Source organism: Cenococcum geophilum (assembly GCF_001692895.1).
Source record: "Cenococcum geophilum 1.58 unplaced genomic scaffold K441scaffold_71, whole genome shotgun sequence".
NCBI lineage: Eukaryota > Fungi > Ascomycota > Dothideomycetes > Gloniales > Gloniaceae > Cenococcum > Cenococcum geophilum.
Genome location: NW_027137629.1, coordinates 596,800 through 618,456, shown reverse-complemented (window position 1 = coordinate 618,456; position 21,657 = coordinate 596,800). Strand labels below are relative to the sequence as shown.

General features: G+C 35.8%; 4 protein-coding genes across 4 annotated transcripts; 2 read left to right on the top strand and 2 right to left on the bottom strand.

The window, feature by feature from the left end:
• Positions 1-3,221: 3,221 nt before the first annotated feature.
• Positions 3,222-4,668, bottom strand: K441DRAFT_669483 (uncharacterized protein). Its single transcript, XM_067650149.1, has 5 exons — positions 4,342-4,668; positions 4,108-4,279; positions 3,940-4,050; positions 3,829-3,881; positions 3,222-3,782 (listed from the first exon to the last, which is right to left on the bottom strand). The coding sequence occupies exons 1-5, from the start codon at positions 4,658-4,660 to the stop codon at positions 3,601-3,603; spliced, it is 837 nt and encodes a 278-aa protein (XP_067497709.1). The 5' UTR covers positions 4,661-4,668; the 3' UTR covers positions 3,222-3,600.
• A 192-nt stretch (positions 4,669-4,860) lies between these two features.
• Positions 4,861-6,726, top strand: K441DRAFT_708947 (uncharacterized protein; the record flags this gene model as incomplete). The annotated part of the gene is made up of 5 exons (XM_067653818.1): positions 4,861-4,953; positions 5,007-5,328; positions 5,387-5,822; positions 5,873-6,487; positions 6,564-6,726. 5 exons carry the CDS (start codon positions 4,861-4,863, stop codon positions 6,724-6,726), a joined length of 1,629 nt encoding a protein of 542 aa, XP_067497708.1.
• A 25-nt stretch (positions 6,727-6,751) lies between these two features.
• On the bottom strand, positions 6,752-7,936 carry K441DRAFT_589844 (surfeit 1; the record flags this gene model as incomplete). The annotated part of the gene is made up of 4 exons (XM_067644784.1): positions 6,752-6,851; positions 6,904-7,009; positions 7,079-7,591; positions 7,687-7,936. 4 exons carry the CDS (start codon positions 7,934-7,936, stop codon positions 6,752-6,754), a joined length of 969 nt encoding a protein of 322 aa, XP_067497707.1.
• A 113-nt stretch (positions 7,937-8,049) lies between these two features.
• K441DRAFT_669479 (uncharacterized protein) lies at positions 8,050-8,985 on the top strand. Its single transcript, XM_067650148.1, has 3 exons — positions 8,050-8,242; positions 8,311-8,408; positions 8,481-8,985. The coding sequence occupies exons 1-3, from the start codon at positions 8,084-8,086 to the stop codon at positions 8,842-8,844; spliced, it is 621 nt and encodes a 206-aa protein (XP_067497706.1). The 5' UTR covers positions 8,050-8,083; the 3' UTR covers positions 8,845-8,985.
• Positions 8,986-21,657: the final 12,672 nt, after the last annotated feature.

The following is a 21,657-nucleotide window of genomic DNA, read 5'->3' as shown; positions in this document are numbered from 1 at the left end:
TAGGAGTATGGGTAGATAGTAAGCTCTAGTAGAGCGTATATGCGGCGTAAATAGCCTGTAAAGGCTAAGTATAGTTCATTACTTTATTTAGGATTATTAATTTTATATAGGGTCTATACTTCTAGAGGTTACGCCTACTATATATAGCAGTTATCCGGTTAACCATAATATATAGATCTAGTATTTGGGCCATTAGAGAAACTAAGAAAGGCCCCCCTAAATTACTCCTTAAACTACTTTAAAAGGTCTAGACAGCCTGCCTTTAGAGTATTATAGGCGGGTATAAGCGAACGGCTACAGCACTACTTGAGAAGGAATTTAATATTCCCCCCCTATAGTTATATATTAAAGCCGCTATAATATAAAGGACGCAAAATAAACGCAACTCTAATATTATAAAGTATATTAAAACACGCCTAAGTAAACTATAAAGGGACCCTAGGGTGCCCTATAGGAGAATAAACTAATAACCCTAAAGTAGGGAAGAGATATTAGAGAAATAGGTAAAGAAAGCAGAAGAAGAATGGTACCGCTTTAGGGCCTAGGCCTATATAGAGGAGGAAGGGAGACGTATAAGAGGTTAGCAAAAATAATAGTAAGATAAAAAAAGGAGCTAAAGTAAAACACGTAAAAATGCCGGGAAACCATCTACCGTAATATAATACTGGTTAGACTAACGCTAAAGAGGTAAATAAGAGTTAAAGGTACAGAGGCTAACTTAGGTAAGATAAACCTAAGCTATAGTATGGTTAACGCTATAGGGGGTAAATACCTAAGGGCTCCGAGAAGGCCTAATAAAGGCAGAAAATATAATAGCAACACTCTTAAGAACAGGAATAATAGGACTAAAAGATTGGCTTTACTNGGTNGGTATCCTAGTAGGTAGCCTNANATATAAATATAGCTAGCCAAGACAGACACCAAAACACGTAATACTGCTATGCCCCCTACGCACTAATTAAGAAATAATACTCTTAGCAGCTAGCACAGAGAACTATAATACACTGCTCTTAATATAAAAAGGCCTTAAGGCGGTCACCTAGTGGCTTATTAGTTAAAATATGCTAAATTAGTTCTGGGTTATAAGGGAAATAGTAATAAAAGGCAAGGGGGCGAGCAGTAGGTACCCCCTAGTAACTCTATAGTAGTAGAGTAATAGTTTATAATACTAGCGCGTCCGTAAGCTTATTACGGCAGTAGTGGTTCCTAAGAAGGTTAAACAGTAAGGTAGTAGAGCACTATAGGCGACTCGTAGGCGCTAAGCAGGCGAGTCCTAAAAGGCGGGGAGATGGATCATGGGGTTTTCTTATTTTTCTTAAATAGAGTTTTCTCCCTATATGTAAATAAGGAGTAGTCCGCGTGGGCCCAATAGGGATCCAAATTGGACGTTAAGCAATGAATTATTATTATTATTATTAATAAAGGCGAACTTAAATAAGGCACTAGAGACGTTTGTTAATATAAATACTCTACGTATATAAGTTAAAGGTTGGGTTAAAAGGGAGTCCCTAGAAATTTCTTATCTTATAGCTCTAGCAGTACTTAATAAAGTCGACGTTAATATAGCTGCTATAGCCATCTATTACTAGCAGTTAATAGCCAATTAATTTACTATTTCTTCCTTCTTCTGCTACCTTTATTGCTGCCCTTTCCTATACCTTAGTTTGCTGGGTATAGTGCCTAAAGTACTTTAGCCACTTTAGTCCAATTTCTTAATTTAACTAGCCATTCTTATTAAGGCTAATTAAACAGTCGCTAAAAGCTTCGCGAGCTTCCTTTATATTCTCTTAGTGTATATATAGCCTTTAAAGACGAGAAAAGGTAGTATAGTTATCCCCCCTATACCTATATAATTAATCTATAAGACCTACTCCCTAAAGCCATTAACCGTCTTAAAATTAGTGGCCCTACCTCGCAATATAACTACCTTAGCGCTATATATATAGCCTATTAAGGTGCCAGTCTTATCTATATTCTAGGTATTATTGTCTTTAACATTATACTAAGTCTTAGCATTAAAGTAGTCCGTAAAGAACTTAGTAATAAAGGCGGGATTATTATTAGCAATAGCTTATTCTTAGTTAATTAACCATATATAGCAGATTTAAAGCTTATCCTATTATTTTAGGAAGTAACTAACCCAGTTCTTACCTAGTGGTTAAATCTTATAGTACTAAGGGAGGTAGGAGCGTTTACGGTATAAAATAATAATAGCTATTATCCGGACCGGGTAGATTTAATATAGGAATCTAGCATTAGTAAAATATATATAGTGTTAAATAATTGCCGCTTCGCTAGCTGGTGAAATACAATATTAGTTAACGTGGGCGACTTAATAAGGCTAGTATTTACCTTAGAGGCGTCTTTAAAAAGTAGAGGGGTTAACTATATAGGCATTCGCGTAGGCTTCTAGGCTATAATAGAGGCCGCTAGTTTACTAGGCCGTTAAAGTGGCTTATAAACGGTCTTCTGCATTTAGTGCATAAGGTTTAAAGGGCATAACTATTATTTAGTAATAGATTTTATAGAGTTTGTATTTAAAGCTTAGAGGTAGCAGTATTCTACTTTAGGAAATCACCTAGCCTAAAAGGGGAGGCGGTTTACTAGCTTATGCAAAACCTAGGGCCCATATAAAACCCTAGGAGCTATATTAGTTTAACTAAATATTAGCGAGCTCTTATTAATAAAAGTAAAATAAAGTATACTAGCGAAAGGGATAGGGGCTATTATTTAGTAATATTAATATAGAACTATAATAGTAGTAGTAAATACCTTATTAAGTTTAAGAAAAATATTTATTTTAATTATATTTAATAATAGAGGGGTATATATAAATATTTAATATAGTTAGTTATATTATAAATACGCGATTTATAATTAATTACGTAAATACCGTTTTTTAGTTCCCTACTTAATTTTAAGTAAACTTTTAACTATAAAGCATTAGGTTAACTAAGGAAATTCCTAACTACTTTTATAGGATAATACTTTATAATAAGTAGAAATTCGAAGGGGTTGCGAGTCCCTACTTAGGAAATTAGGTGGTAAAAGTAATAGAGCTTATTATAATTATTAATAAAAAAATACTAAAGGAGACTTTATAACTATATAGTTTTAATATAAAAGTATAATAATATAAAGATATAGAACTTAATTTAGGCCTATAACAATGTGTTACAGCGACTTAGTTAATCGAGACTCTAGCACTATAATATAACGAGCGCAAGCCTATACAATTTGTAGTCTATGGACTCGGATATTAAGATAAGGAGCAGAAGGTGGAAAAGGACACGTCTATATACATATGCTAAGGCTCAAGCGAGCCCCCTGACTAGATCCGTTACGGTGCCGTAATAATATAGATATCTCTTTTATATAGACTTTAGTAAAACTTCTATTATAGTAGAGGCTCTGGGGTTAACTAATCCAAGACGAAACCGGGAAAGCAATTAGACGGTATAACGACCTCTAGTCACTAAGGGTTGTAAGAATAAATATTCCCCTGGAATCGTCATTTAAGGTATAGTCGACACTTTCTTGCATACGAAGTGTATGGAAGATTTCCGGAGATTAGTTGCAGAATTGATGCGGGAGTATGCTTCAGTAGAAGAGCACCTTAATCCTGTTATTCCACGCAGTCGGGCTGATCTTGAACTCATCTCTGATGAGTAAATCTACCAAAGCCGTGTACAAATCTTTCATGTCTAGGATTCCACGCTTCTTTTGATCGATATGCGACACATCTACGATAATGCTCCCCAGATTCGCAGATGACAAGGCCCCTGTGCAGTATTAGCAAATTTAGCGATGCACAGGCCAGTTTATTACCATGTGTGAGAAGCTCTAATATCCTGTGAGGAGTCCCGACACCGATGTCCATCCTATATGACTGTTAGATATCCGGAGCCTCTTCTCTAGTCATTAAAACTTTGGGCTTACTTCATCGTGTTGCACATCTTTACAGCTTCTGAGATTTTTATATGTTTCGCAAATAGTTTTGCAATACTCAATCGTCCTTCCTCTTTCTTGGCTAGGCCATTCTTTAGTGCTCTGAAGAAGTACTCATTAGAGGCGGTTTAAACTAATCCACATATAGGCGAATCATACCTGGAAATATCTGCCGCCCTTAGACCGGATGCCGTTACAATGAGTGTACGAGGGCTGCCCTTTGGTAGTTCTCGATTGGTTCGGAAATCGCTCGAAAAATGCTTGAAGAAGCTTGCAAAGTTCTCTAGGGTCCGTGGTCTATCCCATTGACTTGTGTCTTGTATGGCATTCTCTGCAGAGCTGTGGTTAATGGATGAGAACACAGCTAGGGCCTTGAGAGATTGCTTCAATTACCAGGGAAATGCCTCTCCACCAGCTCCACAGCACTAAGCTCCCGTTCTCCAAATCTCAATGTTCGCTTAGTTATGTAATCAGCAAGAAGCCGACTATCCATTCGGGAAAATGCAGCATTAATCTCCAGTCCCTCATTCAAGTCTTCATCGTGAATCTCTTTCGGCTTCTTCTGCTTCCTCCGTTTTGCGGCTTTCTTCTTCTCGGCATGTATTTTCAGCTCAGGCTCAGGCTCCCGCTTTCGTTTATTTGAGGAGATCTGTTGTGGTGAGGATGTAGGATTTTTTAGCAATACTCGTTCGGACAGCTTAGAGTCGGCCATTGTTTTGTGGGGAGAGATTTTGAGATCCCGGAGTTGGAATTTCTCCATAATCCTCGGAACGCCAAGCAGCTTTATCGATAACCTTATTTGACGCGTTTCATCACCCACCATGTCAACATCCCGTCCCTAACTTGTACAGGCACGACAAGGATATTGGCACGACAAATTGGCTGCCTTTTTCTAGAGCTTAATGCTATAAAATGTCCGACTCACAGCGCAAGAGGCCCCGGGTAACCCCACGGAGTTCAAATGCCGATGAAGTTACAGCAGATGCCGAGACACCATATTCTAGCGTAAGTTCTTTTCCGTATGTTTAAAGAACTCGAATGACTAAAGTAATGCATAGTTGCGCCAATTGTCTGGGGTCATTCAGAACCCACCTACACCTTTCCAGCGAGCATCGAGTGCGGGCCCGGTATCTGGTGGATGGTACAGTAGCAGGACCCCGAATAGAGTGGCCAAAACGCCCGGCACAGCAGCGCGCACTCCTAGAGCTGGCCCAAGTATGCGTCCGATACCTACCCGTCGCGCTGCGCCAACTACGCCGCACGCTATCAGAGCGCTGCGAGAGCGCGCGAATGCAACTCGCACCCCAGGGCAGAGCCGACGAAGGAGTGGGCGAGTGCAGAGGGAGACCCCACGGGATACATTGAGAGATTTAAGTAGAAGTAAGTAGCGTTACTCCCGGTTTTTATTGATACAGTCGCTGAAAAACAGTATCTCCAGTTCTCGCGCGTACGACTAAGCCAGTCCAGCCATCTCCTCAACCTGAACAACCCACCGCCCGCAATCCGGCCCTTGACGATTTTGACGAAGGGCCCGATCCTATTGCTCCACGGCTATCAATGCCGCTTAATAATATGTACGATGATGATAGTTTTCACGAAGCTCCACCACGACAATCTCTTCTTCCCGACCTTCCAGAAGATGCCGATAGCCATACAGTACAATCACTGGAAGCGGGCAGACGAGCCGTAAGTGAAGACCCTCGTGCAAGATTTTCAACAAGATTTAGTGACCGCTTTGCGGATTTGAACGAACTCGGCATAGATGCTGCATCTGAATTTGAGATTGATGGACCTTTCATAAACCGCCGGCCCGCAATTGATGAGGATAGGGCCCTACTGGGTGGCGATGATGATGTTAGTGGTGCATTGGCCGGGTAAGTTGTTTTGAGACTGCCTATGAAGTTAGTGGATTGACATTACGTAGTGAAAACACTATGGAACTTCGGGCTTTCATGGACGCTACAGAGCGCCAACAGAGCCGGCAGAGCGAGATTTATCTCGGTGGCTCTGATAATGGAGGTGAGCTGGACGATCCGACATTCAGGTTCACAGTACCGCAACGAGTCCGTGAACCATCTCCGCATGGGGATGGGGGAAGAGCTGAAGATGCTGAGTATGAGGACGATGAAGAAGGGGAAGCTCTGGTTGGGGCTGAACCTAATGACATTGAGTCAGATGATGCTATAGCGGAAGAGGACCTTAGAGCATACCGAGAAGAATCTGCTGCAGGAGATCGTAGTCTTGAACCACAAACACTAGAAACGTCCAAAAAACCGGGACGAAGGCGGAAGAAGCTGCGGATCTCAAAATATGGCCACGAATACCCTTCATTCCCACCAGCGATAGTGAAGAGACTTGCTACAGGATTCGCACGATCGCATGGAAACAGTCGCGTGAAAATAAGCAAGGAGACTCTTGAGACCATCATGCGAGCAACGGATTGGTTCTTTGAACAAGCGGCAGAGGATCTTGCGAGCTATGCAGACCATGCCGGTCGTAAAACTATTGATAATTCCGATGCCATTACGCTCATGAAGAGGTATGTGGGGGGTTCGGGACATGTTTTACAAGGAGCATGCTGTACTATACACAGCCGCTAACTAAGCTCTTCATAGACAGCGGCAAATCAATGCAAATGCGACATCCTTTTCCCTGGCACAAAAGCTTCTCCCGAGAGAACTCCTCCAGGAGATACGAATGGCTCCACCAACAAAACTGAAGAAGGCGAAGAGGATTCGGATGGAGACAGTTGATGAGGTAGAAGAGGAAAAAGGGTGAAGATTGGAGGTTCTCATAATCCCTATTACCATTGTGTACTATGTTTTACACGGCGTGCAGTGGATGAAGGTGGCTTGCGTATAACCATCCATAGCATCACCGAAGTGCATGCGCAAAGAGCGTACCTAGATGCAACTCAGAATTCTGTGTTAGAGTTTTCGTTCTGAGAGACCGTACCATGTGAAGATATACTGTGTATGGTTATTTCTTAAATTGACTTCCGCAGGTCTACCAATTGGAATTCCCTTAGACTCTCTATCATAGGCTTCTAGCAAACCTGGCCCTACGCTTTACAATTAGCCTCAAATTACTAATCAGTTAATTTCGGCTTCTGAGCGGATCAAGCACTCACTCATCGTCTCCTCAACCCAGACAGGCCGGCTTCCAGACCATTCTGCCATCTCTCCCACATCAGGGAAATAGAACTCCCCTCTCTCGGGATGGTTCTCCGGTGTAAATAAATTCTTCTTCCACGGCTCCCTCAATAACCCTTGTACTGTTACCTCCCCCTCAGGTAACCCTGCTTTTCTATCCTTTTGCTTCTTCTTCTCCTTCGAGATCCAGCCCCTGCATACTAATATCTTGCTTTCTTTTTCCTCCCGCTCTAGCGGAGTGACCACTAAGTATCCGTCATTCCCGTTATGCAACCGAGGACCTACAAGCATCTCTTGATCATGACGTAGTCTCCCTGTCGCGTATACGCGCCGATAATCGAAATCTTTTATTGCATCTGAGTCAACATGTGGGGGGAGTGGTAGCGGGGGTCGAATCAGGCGATCTTCAAAGCGTGCAATAAGATCCGTTTTCCAGGAGAGGCGTTGCACTTGCCATGTCCCCAGAGCGAACGCGGTGATGGGTATAATAGCTAGCATACATTGTATCTATTAGCAATGACGATTAGGAACCCAAAGATCGAATACTGGCAAATGTTCGAGACATGAGATGGTTACGGATATATACCAAGTATTATCAGTCCAGGTCCATGCTTCTTGCCTGCTTGTACTAGTTTTACTGGTTTGTCGAGAATCGATTCAAAATCTGGGTTGTTTGCAGGATCGTGAGCGAATCGACGCTGCGGAGCAGAGCAGAGGCACTGAATTGGATGAGCGAGCAGAGAGGTCTGCGGTCTTCGCGATCGACATGCTATACTAGGCCCATCCTGTATAGAAATCCTTGAAAATAGTCTGGGGATTGGGCGAAAGGTATTCATGGTGGATTACCGGAGAGCAGCTTCACCAGGTCAAGATTTAAGGTCGGATGAGGCAGAATTCCCGCCGAGGGCGGTGACGCGCGAGAGATGAGTCGCCACCACAAAGCTGGTCACGATCGCTTTGCTCTTTTCATATATGTCCATGTTATGGTTGAAATTCTGGTTTTAGGAGGTCGAGCACCCGCGGTGATAGCACTGAGCCGAGATGAACTTCTGCATAAGCTTGATGGTCTTTTGGAGCGTTACCTGAATCTCTTGGACCGATACCAACAGGCTCGGCTACAGCTCTCTAATCATCTGTCTTCTGTAGGCGGTCTTCCATCCTGCGTCTTTCTTATATAGTAAACCTACTGACAAATGGCTTCATGCTGTAGGGCTTTCTTTCTCTTGCTCAAGCTAACTTTAGTAATTCTTCTCGCACTCGCTTTGGCCAAGATTACTATGATGGGCGTATGCAAGCGTCTACAAAAATGTATTTTGGTCTCATTAGTCTATAGTTCTTCTATTAGGTTGCGGAATTCCACGCTAACTGGCACATTTATAGAGCCATCCAAGAGCATGACTCTGCTTCATCATTCTTAATCTCTAAATCCCCATCTGCAACTCGATCAGCTACACAATCCTCTAATACCTCTCGATTGGCCAAGGGACCGGCATCCGTGTCTATAGATTCAGAAACCGCTTCACAATCTTTTATGCATGATGAATCCCCTTCATCTTGGACAGTCAAACCCATAGATCCTATCCGATGGTTTGGCATCCTCCTACCTCAAGCCCTTCGAAACACGCAAAGAAGCTTTGCTGATGCTGTGGAGGGGCCCGTGGTGAACCTCGTTACTCTCACAAAAGAACTACGAAGTCTAGAAATAGAGATTGGACGGCTGAGAAAGCAAATAAAGAAAACGTAACACATTAAAAACAATTTAGTAGAAGCATTAGCAGGGGCAAAATACAACCATATTCGACTTTTACGAGCTACCTATAAACCGTAATAGATACAATATAGTTATAATTCTAGTCGACCGCTTTGGCAAGCGCCCGTTCTTAATCCCATATTATAAGAATATTGCAGTGGTGTGATTTGGCCCCCTGGATTTAACATCTAGATTGGGCGTAGCTTTGGGAGAGCCTAGGCCTTCCACAGTTATATAGGTCGGTCTGGAGCCCTTAGAGTCTTTAACAACTCGGGTAACACCAATAGACATACAATTTTCCTTTAATACACTCTTTTCTTTATCTTCTTACTGCTTAATTTTAACTAATTGTGACCGACTAATAGACTAACAGACTGACAGCCTAATAGCACTATTGACTTTCCATCTAAGAGACACCGTACCCTCCTATATATTTTATGGTATTCCACATAGGGATGACGGTAAGCTCTTTAGATTAAAAGTCTGGTGCTCTAATATAGGAGACGTATAGGAACGATCTGGAACTATAATAGAACGACTAAAATAAAGAAGTGCGGGCATATTAGCGACTGGTACGCAGCCACTACTATAAAGAATAAACCGATGATACTTGCCGAGCTCTCTATGTGGGAATGGTGGTCGGTAAGTAGCGATAAGAAGGCAAGTATGTAGTATAGTAAAACGAAGGATAAAAGGAAGGACTATAGTACACTAGGAATAGCAGAGAAAAGTCTTTTATATTTTATTTACTATATTTATAACGGTCTATACTATTATTCTCGCATTTATTAAAGCTACCTTTAAATTTATAATAATAGCGACAGTACTAGTAAAGGGATTATTAGGAATGTTAGGCCTATTCTATAACAATAGTAAAGGTGCTAAAAAGGAAGAGGAAAGTAAGCAGCCTATTAAACCGCGAAGCTTTTCTAAATTAGGGCATATAATACTAACCTTAACTCCTATAACGTTAGGGACTAATAACCCTTAATAGATAGAGGATAAGGGTTATAAGGTCCACCTACCTATTCTTAAAGAAACTATAGGTCTGCTACCTTTTACTAGACTACTAATAGAACGAGATAAGGTATATATTATAGCCTAGCCTATATTAGCTCTAGGAACCCTAAAACCCCTTACTTTATAAAATAAAATGTATTATAATTTATTAAATAGTATAAGCGGCTATATATCTAGCACTATATTACGGATAATAAAAAGTATTAAGGACTTCTGGAGTATTGCGACTATTAGATAGGGATATAGATCTAAAGTCTACCTAAGTTTACTATTAGTAACTAAATGGAACTTATAGGAAAGCTTAGGATAGACTACTAAGGAAGTAACTACTTTTAATAAGTTAAAACGGTAGAATTCTTGGAAGCCTATATACTATAGTATAGAAATAATCCACTTAGTAGTATACGTAAATACTATAGGCAGTTTACGTTAATCTCCTAAAAGGTTACTAAGGCTAGTAATTTAGAAAACCGTAAATAAGGGTACTGGTTTATAAGAGGACTCCTATTTAAATACTAAAGATATATAATAACTAAAATAGGAGCCGACCCTAATAGGCAAGAGTCTTTTAACTTCTACCTACTAAGGAGAGCTATAGAAGATAGACTTAATTTATAAAGGCGCCAATTAGTTATTAATAATAAATCCTAAGGAATAAGGCCTTTGTTAGCTAGTTGGTTAATTTTAAAATTAGTAACTAGCTATAATAAACTAAAGAAATGCTGCTTTTTAACTACCTATAGTTTCTTAGCCAAGCGAGTTAGCAAGTACCTATTAAATGACTTAGGAAATAAACCCTAAACTAGAGAAACTTACTAATTAACTCCGGAAGCTTAATCTTAGGACGGTTAAATTGGTAGGCGTTATATCTTTAATACTATTTCTAGATAGGATTTATTAAGATCTAATATAGTATATATAGCTCCTAAATAGGGCGTTAATGCGTTAAGAATAAATGAACTTATAATTAATACTAGGTAATAATAGACCACAGCTACCCTATAAGGGAGTGCTATAAAAACAATATAAGCTAGGCTTAGGAAGGTATAAAGGGCTAGGGAACTTTAGTGTATACTAGATATAAAATTAGATATATTATAGATATAGGGGTGCTTACTATTTTATTAATTAATATCTACAGCTCTAAGAGTTAGTTTATTATAGTTTCCTATATATAAATAAAAACAACTAAATATACGCTAGAATACGTAAGCGTTTAAAAAAAAAATCTATATTTATTAAGCGATAATTAGATCTAGTTCCTTAAAGACTAGTTAAGGTAGAATATAAATATTAATCCTAATACGCTAGCGATAGGTGTTTAACTAAAGGTAGCTTCTATAGAGCTTATAGAGGGTAATAACGCTAAAAGTAAAGAGGAACTTAGTAAGTCCTAGGAAGATATATATTAAGTAAAGTCGATATATATTAATTTAGTAGGGGCCGTAACCTAGTTATAGCCTACGCCATAGGTATATAATCTTAGGAGACCGTAAGGGGAAGTAAGGGTAATAAAATAGCCTCTAAAACCATCTAGTCTATAACTAGCAACGGTTTAAAATATATAATTAGGAGCATATATTTAAATCGCACTATAGCCCTAGTAGTAGGCTTCTTTACTACTATTAAGCAGTAATAAGGTTAATAAAATAAACTATACTAAATAGCTAAGACAGATAAAGTAAATAGCGGATGTAACGATAATAGCTAAAGTATTATAACTAAAGCTAGTTAGGATAACGGATATACTAAAAGGAAACGTCCTAAGCCTAATAGTAATAGCGGATAAGATCTTGTTAAAAACCATTAAAGTTACTATTAGTGACTGCCTTATATACATGCCCGAGGTTATAAGGCTATTCTTTAAGCCTCTCCTACTACCCCTTATAGAGCCTTACTAATAGAAGTAAGAGGATATTAAGGCATCCGTATTATTAGCACACCTAATATTCTATATTAATTAAGCCGGTTTAATAACTACTAAAGTAAACTAGATTGAATAAAAAGTATAATTTATCCGGTTTTAAAGGCGATGCCTAAAGGTAAAAGCGTAGATAGGAGACGGAAGGGCTAAATGCTTAATTAACTCTGGAGCTAAACTTAACCTTATTAAGGAAAGCGTAGCATTATAACACGGCCTACTAATATTAAGTCTACCTTTATAGTTATAAGGCGCGCGTTTAATATCTATAAATAGAACTTAGTTTAAGTTTATTAGGCTAGTATATACGGTCCCTATAGTAATAGGTAACGTCTTAATATCTATAACGTTTATTATTATAGGGGAAATATTATATAAGGTGATACTTAGTAAGCTATAGTTAGTAAGGGCTAAACTAGTAATAAAACGAACTATAATAGGCTAGGTATCTTATATTATTTAATTAAAAAATAGTAGGGTCAAAATAAGGTTCTTAACGTCCTATAAGGATGCGATGTTTTTTAAGCTAGATAAAGGTATTAGTATAGATAATAGTTCAGGAAATATATAATTAGTATAACCGCTAAGATTATATCTAGAGTTACTTATAACCTAGCGTATTAGAATAAGAAAAACGTTAAGAATAAAGAGGAGGGAAATAAGGTGCGGCTCTAATACAGATATTTACCGTTTTGGATATCTGCTGGGTAAAGCCACTAGTAGAAAGAAGAACATAATATTAGATAGAGAGAGCTTAATAGTAAAATATTAAGGGAAGTCCTAAAAAGACATTTAAGAAAGGATTGGAAGCTAGTATTTAAAGTAAAGGTTGGGTCTCTTATATATTAAATATTAAAGATAATAGATCTATTTATAATGCGAATAGAAAGCTATTAGAGTAAAGCCTAATAAAATACTATAAATATAGTAACTGTGTATAAGCGGAAGGCAGATAAAGTCTACCTAGTTAATTTATTAGCACTAGATGGAATAGTTATAGAAGGCATAATAAAATAGTAAAAGGTAGCCTTATATTAATAGAAGGCGTTTATTTAAGGATTGCCTCTTAGTCCGTATAACTATTTTCTAGAGCCGTAATATACTAAGCTAGCCTATAGGGCGCGACTAAAGCTAGAATAATTAGAGTATATAATTATAGGAGACATTTAGCTAAGAGAAAGGGAGATCTTTAAGGCTATACTATTTAACTAAGAAGAGGCTTTAGTATAGGAGTTTTCTAAAATAGGTTATATTAGTAGGGATATAACTCTATTACTAAAGATTAAGACCATGCTGTATAAAGTATAGTAAGTACTAAACTTTCCTATACTAAGGGCCCTATAAGGAGAAGTAATAAATATATTATAAGAGTGACTAGCTTAAGAGACTCTAAAATATTATAAAAGCTTATATAGGAACCTATGGTTTTTTATAAGCAAGAAGGAATATAAAAAGTACCGACTAATTAATATAGTAATAAATATTAACTGAGTAACTATTAGGGATGTAAATCTGCTGCTATATACTAATGAATTTTCCAAAGAATTTATAGGGTGTAAGGTTATGTCTTTAGTGGACTTCTTCTCTAGCTATAACTAATTAGAGCTAGATATAAAAAGCTAAAACCTAATAGCTTTTATAATACCTTTAGGACTTCTATAATAAATAACGGTATCTATAGGAGGTATAAATTCTATAGCCTAGTTTGTGTAGACAATTACTAAAATCTTAGAACGATACATCCTATACTATACCCTACTATTTCTAAATAATATTATAGTAAAAGGCCTACAGACAGTATATAATGGGGAGGAGAGCCTTTTAGGTATATATAGATATATTCTAAAATATATTATATGGCTAGATAGAGTGCTTGCAGATTTAAAATAAGCTAGGTGTATAATTTTAGGCGTAAAGTCTTATTTCTACAAAGATAAGATTATAGTAGTTAGCTACCACTATAATAAAAAAGGACGATATCTAGAAAAGTTAAAGGTTATAAAGATTATTTACTAAAAAGACTGCGAAGATGTTATATCGGCCTAAGTGTTCCTAGGAGTTGTTATATATTACTAAATATAGGTAAAAGACTTCGCAATTAAGGTAACGCTAATCTTCCGACTACTATAAGTAAACGTTCCGTTTATATAGGGTATAAAGTAAATAGCCGCTATAAAGACTCTAAAGTATACAGTTACTACTATACCCGTATTAGTTTAGCTAGATTATAGTAAAGGGGCTAGGCTAATTATTCTTGCTATTAATAGATATAAGAATAGATAAGGGTACAGCCTTATATAACTAGATATATACGGTTATTATTACCTATATTAATATAAAAGTGGTATCTAGTCTTAGGCGGAGCAGAAATATAACTTAGGAAAGCTTAAATATTAGGCGTTGCTATATGCGTTAAAAAAGTATCGCGTATATCTATACGGCGTTCGCTTTATAGTGGAGATAAACGCGAACACCCTAGTTATATAACTAAATTATACCGCCACTAATTTACCTAGAGCCTTAATAATAAGATGGCTAGTATAGATCTAGCTATAGGACTTTAATATTAGATATATGCTGGGGAAGAAGAATAGCCTAGCTAATGGACTTTTGCGATAGCTATTTAAAGGTAAACAATCTAATAAGCCGACTAAGGATATTAAAGAGTTTATTAACTATAAACTAAGTGCCTTAGAATATATAGCTGCCCCTCTTAAAATAGAAGTGGGTTTACTATTAAAAGACTTATATTTAGAGGAATTTAGAAGATTATAAAGTAGCTAGTAACTATATAATGTTTAAAAGAGATAAATGCTAAGGAGTTTAAAAAGTTTAAATAATATACGCTAAAGTTCCTAGTACGTAATTAACAGCTCTTCCGCTAGTAGTTAAAAAATATATACTAATACGAAGTGTAATTAATAATGACGCTTAGTAGGAGATTATTAAAAGCCTTTATAATTAAAGTGGATATCATAGATAAGAGGGAACGTATTAGAGGGTCTTAAATTAATATTAGTGGCTAGGGCTATAGGGTTAGATATTATAGCATATTAAGTTGTATTTATAATACTAGGAGCAATAGCTAGGATAGGAAGAAGAAGTAATATACTCTATATAGGAGTCTACCTTATAGTAATAAGTAGTAGTAGATATTATATTTATGCCTTTAACCCGTCTTAGATTTTAGTACCTGGCTATTACTTAAAAATATATATCTAAATAGGTAAAAGCTCGGGCCCTTTAAAATAAGGATATAAAAAGTATAGTAAAGTTCCTCTATAAAGATGTTATCTGCTAATAGGGAGCATTTAGATAGCTCTCTATAAATAGTAAAGGAGAAAATACTAATGTTACCGCTATGCTTATAGAGCTCTATAATATTAAGAGGGTTATAGCTTCTACCTACTACGCTTAGGCGTAAGGCTTTATAGAGCGAGGCTATAAACCTATAATAAATGCTTTAGTGAAGATAGATAGCTTATAGCTGGATAATCTTTATACTATTTTATAGGTAGATAGAATAACTATTAAGCGGTTTATAGGAATAATACTAGTAAGAGTTATATGCGAGTATAAGTATATTCTTTTTATTAAACTTTATATACCTACCTAGTAAACGCTGCCTTAGTAAATAGTCCGGACTACTATAAAGCTATTAGCACTTTATATAAAATAGTTTAATTAAAAAAACGCAAATATATAAGAGGCTGTTATGTATATAAGATGACTAAGGGTAGTAAATAAGGAGTATTTTAATAATACTTATTATATTTACTAGGACGGATTTAAGGTTAGAGATATAGTTATGCTTTATAATATATAGCTTAAGTAAGATTATTCTAGTAGTTGTAAGTTAGATCTAAAATGGCTAGGCCCGTTTTATATATATAAAAGTTACCCTTATAAAGGGTGGTACTTAATTAAGGATCTTAATAGTATGCTATTTCGTAATTAAACTCTAGGGAATAAATTAAAGAAGTTTTATTAATAATAGATATCTAAGGTCTATTAGGAAGATTAGCTTAACTAATTAGGTAAAACTATACTATAAGAAGTAACAGTAGAGCTAGAACCTAAGGAAGATGCTATATAAAATCTACTAGTATTATAACGCCGCGTAGTTTAAAAAGTGTATATTTTAGAAAGATTGTTTAATAAAACTAAGTACGAAATATTTAACTAGGGGATAGTTAAGTTCTAAGGTAGGGGAGGGGATATAGATAATAGCTATATAATCTATCCGTTTATTTACCGTATTTCCTAAAGCTCTTTCTATTACGCTTTCTTATTTACTTTTTTTAGTTATAGGAATCTAATACGTGTTAATAGTAAGGTAAGAATAGAAGAATTTTTACGTATAGCTAGCTAGTATTATTTACTGTAAAGATATTAGTTCCGCTTACCGCCTTTATTAAGCTAATAGCGATTTTCTATCCTGGGGATAGAAAATTATACTTAGTCTATTTAACGATTAGAGCTAGTAGAACTCTATACCGCTACCTAAATTTAGTAGACTATTTAGATTAGAAAACCCTATTTAAAACTTTACCTTTTTGCTCTTAATAAACCTTAAAGATAACCGTAAATTAGTTAAAGTACAAACTAAGTAGAATTAATAATAGCACTTTTATTATATCTTTATTTAGTAGACTACTAGTATTATATAAAGGAGTTAAGTAATAAATTAGCGATGTCCTTATAGAAGTTAGAGGCTTCGCGGTTAATTAGCGTCGCGTAATACTTATCTAAATCTATAATAATATTCTACTTAAGAGAGAGAATTATATAGATGCTGCTAGTGTAGTAGTTAATTTTCTTAATTATAGTAATAGGCTATAAGCATCTTTAGGAAAGGACGCGTTCTTAATAATCTTTAAGGATATCTCTAACGTTAGTAAGATAGTAAAAGATTAAAGGAATTAGTATAATAAAGCTAGAGAAACTATCTAAAAAGCTTAGGGATAGGATATTCTTAACGGACCGCTAAAATATATAGTTTTCTACTACTTCCTTTCTACCGCCTAAAAGCTTACCATTTACCTACTTTATAAAGTAATAACGCGAGTTAATAAAGCCCTAGTTAAGAGGCTTAATTATTTAGGACGCGGTATTAAGAATATTACTTAACTACAGCCAACCGACTTTACGCTCGCGCCTAAAATGTTAGGAAGAGTAATATTAGACTAGGTGGTAAATAAGTATAGTTTAGAGAGATGCTTAACTAGCTTCCTTGTTTTAAATAAGGACCTATTACTAAGAAGTAAAAGGCTAACTATAGGAGGACTAGAGGCTACTAATGTTAGAATTAGATAGGTAAGAGAGAGCTTAGCTCTTATACTGCGAATATATTTATAACATGCTTCTAACGTAATAAATTCTTTAGCTTTTTAGCCGTTAACACCTATTTAAGGAGGAGGCGTTAGTATTATACCAAGCCCATCCTAATAGGGATCGCCTATATTAGTTAACTTGCCTTTATTATCTATAAATAAGAGCATTCTTGCAGCTAAAACGCCTATTAGCTCACCCCCGCCACTACTAGTACCCCTATTAAAAAGAAATCCAAGAAAAGGGCTAATAATTACTTACCCGGAAGTAGGAGGGCTAGGGGTAGTATTAATATTTAATAAGAACGTTATTAAGCTAGGAGATAATAAGGAGTATATTAAGGAGGCCGTAAATACTATAGTAATACTCCGCGTAAAATAAGGATATAACTGTAAGGCTGACATACCCGCTTATCTTAAGGCGTCCCTAAACTAAACTACTAAGATTAAACTAACTAAGGTTATAAAGCTCTTGCGTAGTTAGTATAGGGCAGCTAGTTCTAATCTAGAGATATATAAGGTCTGCTAAATATATACGTAAGCTATAGGAGGATATATAAGTTTAGTAATAAAGGGTTTAAACTATACCACACTATATTATAGACTCCGTTTAATATATTACGCTTATAACTACCTTAACACTATAAAGACTAATCCTATTACGTACTCTTAGTTTAGAAAGGCTTATAGACCTCTAGTTTTATTTAATTCCTTAAAACCATATAAGTTTATTTATAACTTAGCGCTAAGGTTTTTATACAATAGAGAGGCTTTGCTTAATTAGATAATATTACTAAAAGACTAAAAAGTATAGTAGTAAAAAGGATCTGTAATTTTAAATATATTTAAATAGTAGTAGGATTCTAGTATCTTAGCAATAATTAATAAGGAAATGCGTATATACCGCCACTATTAGCATCTAATTAATAAGCGACTAAATTATAGCTAGTTAAAAATAATAGTTTATAGTCTTTACTAATAGCTAATAAGATAAGACCCTTAGTATTATTATCTTTATTACGCTCTTAGACCTAATAGCTAGTAGCAACTTATTTCCTTACCTTATTATATAAAATTTGCGGTTAAAGGAGACTCTACAGCTTTTTACTATATTAACGTTAATATTCCCTCGCTTTTTAAAAGTGAATATAGTACTAATATAATCTAAGAAAGTGTTTCTCTGGATAATAAGACTAAGGATAACTATATAATTATTCTACCTAGTATATATTACCACCTAGAACTATAATAGGAATATTTAAAGGCGTAAGGATTAACTAAGGGTAATAGATTTATTTATAAGATCTCTAACTAAGACCAGATTACTAAAGACGTAGAAAAGTATGCGACTAACTAGGTGGCTTAGCTATATAAGAAAGGAGATATACGTATAACTATGCCTTACCTTCCTTATAGAGCGAAAGGACCTTTAACTAGAACTCGGCGAATAATACTACTATAGTTTATTAGTATTTAGGACGATTATAATAACCTTAAGGTTACTAAAGGAGGTACTTAGGTAGAGTTGGTAGATGCGTACTAAGACTTAAAAGCGCCGCCCTATACGCCGTCTAGACATACTAATCTCTACGGCATAATTTTATATCGCTTCCCTATAGCAGTTAAGCTTATAACTGCCAGCGCTCTATCTAACGCCCTTTTTAGTAAACGGTGATGGGATTCTCTAGTAGTAATCTAAGATTATAATCTTTTTCTTACCGGTAATAGGAACGAAGTCGCGAAATAGATGCATTTCTATTGTCTAAAGGACGTTAAGAACTATAAGGATGCGTTTTAGCTTATATATACAACTAAAATAGGGCGCTTTAATAGCCGCTTATACTTCTACTACGTTAATAATAGAATTAATCCTTTAACGGTTACGGTAAATCTAAGTAGAGTACCCCTAATTATTATAGAAGGATAGAGTTATATAAAGTTGCCTAAAGAATTATAGGACAGAACTAAGCAAGTAGAAGGACGTAAAAGAGCTATATTATCTAAGAGCCGCTAGTCTAATACCTCTTATACTACTTAGCCAGGCAGATAAGAATGGTCTCGTTTAACTAGAATAGAGTTTCCTTATTTACTATCTCGGGTTTATAGTAAGAGTAAGGAACGTATATAATTACCTACTACGCCTTTATTTTAAAGATAAGGAGTTTTAGAGCTTTAGAAGTCGTTAGGGGATAATAACTTAAATAGGAGAGGTATATAGTAGTGTAATTTAGCCCCCTAGATTTAATATCTAGATTAGGCGTAGCTTTAGGAGAGCCTAGGCCTTCTATAGTTATATAGGTCGGTTTAGAGCCCTTAGAGTCTTTAATAACTTAGGTAACACCAATAGATATATAATTTTCCTTTAATATACTCTTTTCTTTATCTTCTTACTACTTAATTCTAACTAATTCTAACTAACTAACAGCCTAATAGCACTGTTAACTTTCTATCTAAAAGACACCGTACTCTCCTATAATATTAACACTAAAAAAGCGGCCTAATTATATATTTACTACGTCTACTAAATCTATAAACTATTAGATACTATTATATCTAATTATAGGCCGTAGTTTATATAAGCTTTCTAGAATAAGTTTACCTAGATTTTAGGCATTAAGTTAAAGCTTTCTACCGTATACTACCCCTAGATAGATAGTTAGACGGAAATTATAAATCAATACTTAGATTAGAGACTTCGGCCTTTTATTAACTACTTTTAAGATAATAAGGCTAAACTGCTACCTCTAATAGACTATACCTAAGTAACCCTACCTTATAACTCTACAGGATTTGCCCCTATTTAACTGGAAATAGGTTACTTACCCTATATAAGCTTTAATAAGGAAAGACCAGAAGGACCCTAGACTATATATAAAAAACCATCTTATAAGGAAGCACGGCAGTACATTAAACGCTTAAAGGAAGCCTAGGCGGTAGCCTATACAAATCTAGAAAAGGCCTAAAAATTAATATAATAATAGGCGAATAAGTATAGGCAAGAGCCTAACTTTACTGTAGGAGATATAGTCTAGGTTATAATAAAGAACTAAAAGATAAAACGACCTAGCTATAAGCTAGACTATTAAATAGTAAGACTGTATAAAGTTCTTAAAAAGATAGGCAACGCGTATAAAGTAAAGCTCCCAGATTTAATTAAAGTTTACCCTATTTTCTCTCCGGATAAACTACGGAAAGCTATAAACAACCTATTATAGTGGTGTGATTTAGCCCCTAGATTTAACATCTAGATTAAGTATAGCTTTGGGAGAGCCTAGGCCTTCTATAAGTTATATAGATCGGTTTAAAGCCCTTAGAGTCTTTAATAACTCAGGCGACACTAACAGATACACAACTTTCCTTAAATACACTCTTTTCTTTCTCTTCTTACTGCTTAATTCTGACTAATTATAACTAACCGACAGACTGACCGACAGACTGACTAATAGCACTGTGACTTTCCTATCTTAGAGAGGTTATACCCTCCTATATATTTTATGGCATTCTATATAGGGACGACGGTAAGCTCTTTAGATTAGAAGTCTGGTGCTCTATATACAGGAGACGTATAGAAATGATCTAGAACTGTAATAGAATGACTAAGATAAAGAAGCACGGGTATATCAGCGACCTATACGCAGCCACCGCCATAAAGAATAAACTGATAATACTTGCCAAGTTCTCTATACGGGAATAGTGGTCGGTAAGCAGTAACAAGAAGGCGGGTACGTAGTATAGTACTACCCTTTGCGAAAGTATTGCGAAAATTAAAATTAAGCGAGCCTCCCTCCCGCAGACGTTCGTTTTATAATAATGCTTATACAACTACTAAAAATAAGTCTTATTTTATAAAATTAGTAAATAGAACTATAAAATAGATACTAATTCATATTTTTAAATATATAGCAGCTTAGTAAATAGTGTGGTTGTAGAAATTTAGGTGGTAAAGAGTCGGGCTAAGTATACCCTCTCTATCAAAACAATATACCCCCTATAGCCCCACTAATACAGCTCTATATTTTATAAATAAAGTTATATTTTATAGCCCTATATTAGGGCTATAAAATAAGCCCTTATTTATATAAATTAGACTAATATTAGTGGAACTATGTGGGGTATTTTAGAATGGCCGCAAAACTTAAAATGAGGCTCTGCGCTAACTAACCTGACCTATCTACCCTAAAAATAAGCACCCCCTATAACTCTACTAAAACAGCCCTAAATTATACAAATAAGGGCTTATTTTATAGCCCTAATATAGGGCTATAAAATATAACTCTACTTATAAAATATAGAGCTGTATTAGTGGGGCTATAGGGGGTATATTGTTTTAATAGAGAGGGTATGCTTAGCCCGACTCTCTACCACCTAAATTTCCACAACTACACTACTTGCTAAGCTGCTATACGTTTAGGGTTACGGGGCAGTATCTATTTTATAGTTTTATTTACTAATTTTATAAAATAAGACTTATTTTTGGTTGTTATAAAGGTATTATTGTAAAACAAACGTCTGCGGGGGGAGGCTCGCTTAATTTTG

Coding starts and splice junctions, on each gene's coding strand:
- K441DRAFT_669483 (XM_067650149.1), bottom strand. CDS start 4,660: ATGGCCGACTCTAAGCTGTCCGAACGAGTATTGCTAAAAAATCCTACA. Junction 3,882..3,939: donor AAGATGTGCAACACGATGAA/GTAAGCCCAAAG, acceptor ACAGTCATATAG/GATGGACATCGGTGTCGGGA. Junction 3,783..3,828: donor ATTAGAGCTTCTCACACATG/GTAATAAACTGG, acceptor AATACTGCACAG/GGGCCTTGTCATCTGCGAAT.
- K441DRAFT_669479 (XM_067650148.1), top strand. CDS start 8,084: ATGGTTGAAATTCTGGTTTTAGGAGGTCGAGCACCCGCGGTGATAGCA. Junction 8,243..8,310: donor TCTCTAATCATCTGTCTTCT/GTAGGCGGTCTT, acceptor TTCATGCTGTAG/GGCTTTCTTTCTCTTGCTCA. Junction 8,409..8,480: donor ATGCAAGCGTCTACAAAAAT/GTATTTTGGTCT, acceptor GCACATTTATAG/AGCCATCCAAGAGCATGACT.